The 8004-nt window shown below is 24.3% G+C and overlaps 1 protein-coding gene across 1 annotated transcript; it reads left to right on the forward strand.

Annotated features, from left to right (window-relative positions):
- The first annotated feature begins 6877 nt into the window (after positions 1–6877).
- LOC145835610 (14-3-3 protein 2-like) lies at positions 6878–7519 on the forward strand. Its single transcript, XM_082943286.1, has 2 exons — positions 6878–6989; positions 7089–7519. Exons 1-2 carry the CDS (start codon positions 6878–6880, stop codon positions 7517–7519), a joined length of 543 nt encoding a protein of 180 aa, XP_082799412.1.
- Positions 7520–8004: the final 485 nt, after the last annotated feature.

An 8004-nucleotide genomic window follows, 5' to 3' on the forward strand; every position in this document is an offset into this window, starting at 1 on the left:
AAATGCAATTAAAATGACATTCTAGTTTTATTAAACTTTTAATATTGACATTATATATTATATAAGTTTTTATTTTCTTAAAAAAAAAAACTCGGCAGTTGTGATAGCTTTCCTAGTTTCTATAATTGCCTACAAACCTTAAATTCCGACAGGTATTAAATGAATGTCCTAAAAACTGTATATATTTAATAACTTTTATGTTTAGCAAAATAAAACTAAGCATGCTATTGTATTGTATCATACAAGTTTACCAAATAGGAATGTAGTTAAATTCTAAAAGACTTTTCTTTCCCTTCTTGCAAAATAGTAGTTGACATCTGAATGTGACACTTTGATGCGCATCAAAAAATCTGTATACATAATTTAATTTTGTTTTGACTTTCCTTTAAGTTTTTATTAACAGCCTCCCTGCTTTGCTTTTAAACTAGTTACCTAAAAAATTATTTTGCTTAAAATAATTCTACCGTTTTTTATTATCTAAGACTCAAAAGGAAGTAAGTACTACTTTAAAAATCAATTTACGTAAAATATTTATTATTATAGTTAATAATTTGTTTTAAAATATACATTGTTTGTATTTTGTAAACAATATATTTATTAAGTAATTTTTTTTATAGAGTATTATTTTTTATGATTACTTTATTTTAATAGTTTGTTTTAATTATAATTCTTAACTTTTTTTTGAATCATAAAACAAGCTATTGATATTGCCGATTGCCAAGAAATATGTTTAAATGTATATGTAAACGTTTTTTCTTAAATAAAAATAATATGGGAATAAATAATTTTTTTGTTATACTTATTATCTACTTACTATTTGCTTATAATTTTTTGTCTATCACAAAAAAATTACTCTGTGTAAAGAGTAAAATATTTTAAACCATATTTAAGAACTCTTATCTGAGGAGAGCAGTTTATTATTTACAAAAAGTACTCTATGGATCTAGATATTTATTTTAGATAATCTATCAAGAAAAACAAAATAAAAATTGTGCTTAAAACTTTAACTATGCAAAATAAGTTTTAACTGAAAAGTTTTAGCATAGTACATGTTAAAAAAATTTAGATAGATTTGACAGAAACTAGTAAATAAAAAGCCAATAACTTAAACAAAACTTTGTAACTCAAATTTATAAAAAAAATATGGGTTATAACGTTTTTGAACATTACTACATATAATAGAAATATCTTTAAAATTGTCGGAGAATTTTTAAATTTTACCTCTGATTAAATTCATTTTTTCAAATGCAGTTTCTTCATATTAATAACGTTGGTGTAATATTGAGTTCTTAAAATTATAAAAAAAATGAAAGATGATATTTCGAGCTTGAAATACAAACACATAAAACACCAGGAGTTAAATATTTTTTTTGTGCATTATACATTGTACTGTATTGTAAAAACTGATATAAAATCAAATAGTATGAGGGTTGGTTCTGAATAGAGAATAAAATGTGATTGTGTCTAAAGATATACGAGTATTTTAGTAACAATTTGCTTAAATTTTCTTTGGAACATATCAATTATAATTTAAAAAGTAATTTTATGACTAATTTTAAACGAAATAATTTTAAAGTACGTTACGAGAAACACTAGGTCAGGGGTCGGCAGGCAATTGGTGGTCGCGGGCCAAATTTCAAATTTCCAAAGTCTTCGCGGGCCGCAGTTTTAGTTTTAGTGACATTTGTATAATCTTATGGTTTTAGTTTTAGTCACACTAAAGAAAAGTTTTACTTTTATTCACCTTATTATTTAAAATGACTTTTAGCTATACATAGAATGCCTATTCAAATTAATATTCATTAGATTATGATTTACATTGACTAATATACTTTAATAAATATGTACTAATATTGTTAATAAAATATGTACTTTCATAAGCACTTAATAAGTTAAACTTAATACTTTTTTTTTAATTTTACTTACAACCTAACTCTCTATAAAAACCTAACTTCAAAGACAACTTATGGGTTACTTTTATACATTTGTTATATCATCAATACTTTTTTATATTTCTAAGAATATTTACTTCGAAAAAAGTTTTGCAAGTTAAATAATTTACACTCATTAAGAAATTTAGTAATTAGTTAACATAATAAAATTAATACCTGTTTGTATTCCAGAAAGCTAAAACAAATGATTTAATTCTCAAATACTTTAATAAAATATTTTATTAGTAATTAGACTTTTTCATGGTTGCCACTTAAAAATCGAAAATGTCTGAGATGTATCAAACCAGCTTAAATTTATTAAAATTTAAAAAAGCTAATAAATAGTTGTTAATCAAGCTTAAATACCTAGTTAAAATATCATTATTATCAAAAAGTTCACAAAGTGCAAGAAAACAAGAAAAACATGCAATTAGTAAACTACACAACAGTCATAAAAACTATTATGAGAATTGGAAGATTTCTTTAAAGTGTTTGAAATAAAAGCTTCACACACACCTGAGTTTTTAAGCTTTTAAAATAGCCTTTTTGTGTAGCAACCCAGTTAATATAAAGTTCACTACATAAAGAAATAGCAAAGGTTATTAACAGTATATAAATTACATGCCAAAAATATATAAGTCAGCTGGAATGGACAATTAAGTTTCTTAAACAAGTTTAACAAAAGTATAAAATTCTAATGAGTCATTAGCGAGGTAGATTTTTTTTTATTAAGCATGACAGCAATTCTTTATTTGCAATAAGAGTATTGCATTTAAAAATATTAATTGTAAAATATAAGACGAGCTACAAGAATAAAAAAAGCGTTAGTTAGGAGTTATTGCGAGAAACAATAAAAAAAAATCATCAAAGTTATTTCCGACAAAGCACATTATTATCTTCAGTAACTACAGAATAATCAGAAAAAATTGCTAAGGCAAGTAAAAAAGTAGCAAAATTTATTAACTAAAATGATATATCGTTTATAACTGAAAACTTTTATAAAGAATTGATGTTGGCGGTAATGAAAAACTTTTGTTTATTTCTTCAATGACAACATGAAATCGTGTTTAGGAAATGCATTAAGGTTATAAAGTCGCATAAATCAAATTAGGACATGAGAGCACTGATAGAAAAACTATTGTCAATCTGAGAACTTTTATTAGAGATTCTTTTACTAACTTTGACATTTTAGTAGAATTTCTTGATTTAGTTCCAACGCGAAGCACAACAATCGGTGAAATTTTTCAAGTAAAGGTGCAATGTACAAATACGGAGTTTTTGGAAGTACAATTTCTTCTTTTATTTTTAGTATAAAGTTTAAAAAAATTAAAAAAAAATGTCTTAAAACATTTATCATTATTAAAAAATACTGTTAAGCTACTATGATATATTTTTTAATAAAAAAACATTTATTTGGTAATTGTTTTTTAGTCAAACCGAAATTTCATTACTTTAAATGTAAAAATTGTTTGAAACTCCAGGTTTTTCAAAAATTCTCAATTCAAGTTTTTGTCTAGAATTTTTAACCTTAAATTTACAAATTCAAAGCTTTTCCGGGATTCAACTTTTTTGGTAACACTGATTGTTCATTCTTTAATGTACACAAAAATATAAATAATATTTTGAATTATATTAGCTGCAAGACTTAAAATTTAACATATATTAAAACTTAAACTAACACTGTGGATTGAGCAAAACATACATCATAAGTTTAAGTTGCCACTCTTTTAAGCAAAAAAGCCAGCCTGAGTCAACAAAAACATTCCTGATATTTTTGTGAACAAAAAGCAATTCTAGCCAAAAACTTAAAAAATGGCTTAGTTGGCCTGAGATTTGAAGTCTTCAAATAGTGATAGTCTCTGTGTGTGGCAATGTTAAGTTGTTTATTTGCTTGAATTTGAACTTTTTTGACTAACAATGTACAATCTTTATAAATTTACCATCCCTATATCTAGTTTATGTTAAATAGGTTGCTCCAAAAAACAGCAATTGTGTGTATTGATATGCAAGGCATAAAAATTAACTTAGCTTGAAAAAACAATGTTTGAAAAATGGAATGTATACCTAACAAAAACTAAATTAACTTTTGTCATATATATTGTTTTAAATGTGCTTGTACAAATTTAGATATGACATGTATAAATAACAATGTTAGAAAATTATGCATAAACTAAACTTAAACTGACTAAAGTATTAAATAAAAAGTGGTTTAAAATATGAGTATTTTTTTAAGATGTGTGTGCATAGAAAACTTATAAAAATTTAAAATGTTTCAAAACAAAAATCAAATGAACCTTATTTCTTATTACTATGTTATTTTGAATGTTTTCACACTAAAATATAACATTTACAAATAAATAAATTATAAAAGAAACTGAGGTATAAAAAATATTGAAAAAGTGTATCTAAGCTATAAAGAAATGACACTTTAGTTAATTACTGTGCAATACTTTTGTACAAAATGGAAAATGTTTGCATTTAGTTTATTTAATAACTAGGTATTATATAACCAAATTATTAAATCCAAGCACTCTTGACACTCTTTTTTCAGATAATTACTTACTGTTGTAAAAAAGAAGTAATAATGAAACTGAGAAACATATCCTGTTAGAACGCTAATCTGTCTTTTTCACATTTTTAAATTAAAGCAGTATTTCTTAAAATTATTTTAAAATGTTATAAAGAGACTTAAAATCAAACTAATCAAATTAAGTCGAATTACCGAAAAATTTAACAAGAAATATAATTTTGGTCAGCGGGCCACATTTACATGCTCGCGGGCCACAAAATTTTCTTTCGCGGGCCGCATTCCATTCAAAAAAATAACATGCTCGCGGGCCGCAGATTTATCCTTCGCGGGCCGCAGTTTTCCGACCCCTGCACTAGGTATTGCATAAAAAGGTGCAACTAGGGCTAAAATATAGCTATTTACTAGAAAGTTAAATGTTTGTTCAATAGCTGTCTTAAAACAAATCCTTCAAAGCAAATCGCATATACAATTAATAAAACAACGATTTTACTTCTTTACTATTGTTTTATATATATTTTTTAATTTTGGCGTTAAAAAATTTTGAAAGATAGTTCTTTACTGTATTAAATAAAACAACGTCCGTATAACTATTTTCAAAACTAAGAAAACATAACTAATATAAATTATTAGTTTTTAACTTAATAAAGGAACAAATTTCTTTTGTAAAATCTAATTGTTAGATGCTTTGTTAAATTTGTCATTAAGATAAGAATTTTTTTTAAGTCTCTGCTTAGCGAACGGACCAATAACAAAGTTGTACCTAAAAATTATTATTAAAACTTATAAACAATTCTTAATTTACTAAAATTTAATTACACCTATTTTGTTAAAGAGAATAAACGGTTGGAAATTATAATCCAGCCAGCAACAAATAAAACAAGATAAAAGCTTTAACCTATCAAATAAAATTAAGACTTAAAATTATCACTATTGGCTTACAATTTGATGAATGCAAATATATGTTTAACTATGGTTTTACAAGTTATAATTAAATTAAGTTTACACTAAGAGTTTATTAAGTACACGTTTTTTATGCGTTAGACAATGTTTACAAAAAACTATCCGAGAATTTTACGGACAAAACCTTTTGATTAAAAGTTGTTTATGACTAACAACATAATATTTAAACGTATAAGTAAAGATTATTATTAAAAATGTGAACTTTTTTGACCTCAAATTTTCTAAACAAAGCTCAGGAAGCAAACAAAACACTAAAACTGTTAATGTTTAGTTTTGTACTTTTTCTACATACACTAATTTAGATATTCTTCATAACTATGTTTGCTATAAAGATTTTCATCGATGCAGCTGTATTTTTTAAGAAACTTAAATAAGTTTTGAAAAAGTAATTCTTTTTTGTTTTGTTCTTTATTTTAGAATGTTCAAACTGAGTAAAATTAAAAACACTTAAACTAAAAAAAATAATTAAAATTAAAGATGTCTTCAAAAATTACTTACCTTTAAACATATTTATTATAAAACCTTATTTTTGATGATAACAAAACAAACTAAAACAAGACTTATAAATCTTGTTTATACACCTAAGTATTACAATTTACTAAGCTTTAAAGTATTTTTTTTAATATTTATTTTATATACTAAATGACCTAAAAAACAGTAAAGTTTTATTAATTAACTTCAAAAAAGTTGCATGATTTTCATTTCCAGTTATAAGTTTGATAACAATATGTTTCAAGTTTGTTTTATTTAGTAATTAGAAAACGTGTTTAAGTTATTTCTCACAATAAAGTTTCGTTTAGAAACTAAAAGCGTAATTTATTTACTTAAAGCAATAATAAAGTGTTACTATTATTTATACAATTTTATTTTTTCTATATTTTTTATATAATAAAATTTAAGTTTTTTTATTTAGATTTTAGTGGTGCTAATTAATGTTTTTTTAAAATAGAAGCTCTATTTTAAAGCTTTTGTTGCGATAGTATATTTTGTAGTGTAATTTAAGACTGATTGATAATAATTAATTTTAATTAAATATGATATCAATGATATAAAAACATTATATTGATACCGTGATAATATAACTTATACATCTTTAAATACACATTAGTGTAAACGTTTTAGTAATAAATTATCTTAAGTTAAATGAAACTACTTAATTAATATAAAAACATTCTTAAGTCAAAAATAAGCTTCATGTTTTTTAAATATTAAATTCTAACTTTTTAATGAAATAATGAGAAGTGTTAATTTCATTAACAAAAATAAAGTACTTGATTGTTTATATTTGTTCTTAAAAATCTATAAACATTAAACACTCGTAAACTTTATATTTTTCTATATGTTATCTTTAAGACTGTTATAATAAGATCGTATCAGTTATAAAGATTGCTTTATTTTTCAGCATAATATCTAAATGTCTCAGTTTGATAGAAGTTAATTAGTGTCTCTAGCTGAAATGTCTTTAAAAAATAGACAGTTTGTTGATGGAATAAGCTATATGAAGGAAGTAATAAAAATGGGGACACCTCTTAATTACGAAGAAAGAAAAATGTTATTTTACAGTTATCGTAAGCTCAGAGAACCACACTTGAGCTCTTTTTGTCCCCTTTGTCACACCGATGTAGATGACTAATTAAAAAAAGAGTTGGAATTAAAATCTACAACAGCAATAAACAAAATTTGTGATGAAGCTATTGAATTGTTAGATAGTTATTGGGTTAAGAGAGATACCAATATCAAAGCTGTTGCTGATTACAAAAACTTTCGAGTAATTCAGTATTATAATAAAGCTGATGTTACATTAGGACCTAATAAAAGTTTAGAAAACAGAGCGTTGAAGTGTTTTGAAGATGCATACGAGATTGTGAAAGGTAAAATTAATCCAGCTCATCCAGTTAAACTCCTGATAGCAGTCAATCTTTTCTCATCTATTATCCGTTTAACTTGTTTTGTTGATAAAGCTTTTACTATTGCTAATGAAGCTTATAAAGATGGTCAATCTCGTCTACCTGAGTTGCCTGAAGAGTTAAAACACTATGCAAACAAAAACATTCAGTTGTTAAAGATGAGAATTAGCGCATGGAGCAAGCTCGTGTAAATGCTTGAATACTTAAGTTTTTATACTGAAACACAAACTTAGCTATGATGTTCAGCTTTAGTTGTTAATAAACATATATTTATAAGTATACTATTTGTGCTATCTTTTTATATATATATTTATTTTATGACATGATTTAAGTCTGTTGTCTGTTTTTAAATGCGTTTGTGTTGCTTATAATAAACTAAGTTCTGAAACATGGATTGTTTTTTTTTAGCTAATGTATAAGCAATTTTTTTATTAAGTATGTTTACTATTTTTACGTATATTGCGTTATTTTAATTAAGTTAATGTTCGTATATATTGTAGTAATTAATATTGATGTATTGATGTAACTAATAGATATGTTTTTTCGATGACGATCAGTTTACATAGAATATTGATAAAAATAAAAATTTTGATTTCAATCTTCCGAAATGAATTAAAATAAACACTTATTTTAGCCGTTTTATAAACAGCTACATGCTTTTTCTTTTTTATTGTAG

Source organism: Thalia democratica, chromosome 1 (assembly GCF_965202585.1).
Source record: "Thalia democratica chromosome 1, ktThaDemo2.hap1.1, whole genome shotgun sequence".
Taxonomy (NCBI): Eukaryota; Metazoa; Chordata; class Thaliacea; order Salpida; family Salpidae; genus Thalia; species Thalia democratica.

What these genes read in the sequence shown, in the direction of transcription:
- LOC145835610 (XM_082943286.1), top strand. Translation starts at nt 6,878, where the DNA reads ATGTCTTTAAAAAATAGACAGTTTGTTGATGGAATAAGCTATATGAAG. An exon ending in AATGTTATTTTACAGTTATC is followed by an intron (nt 6,990 to 7,088) that starts GTAAGCTCAGAG and finishes AATCTACAACAG; the next exon opens with CAATAAACAAAATTTGTGAT.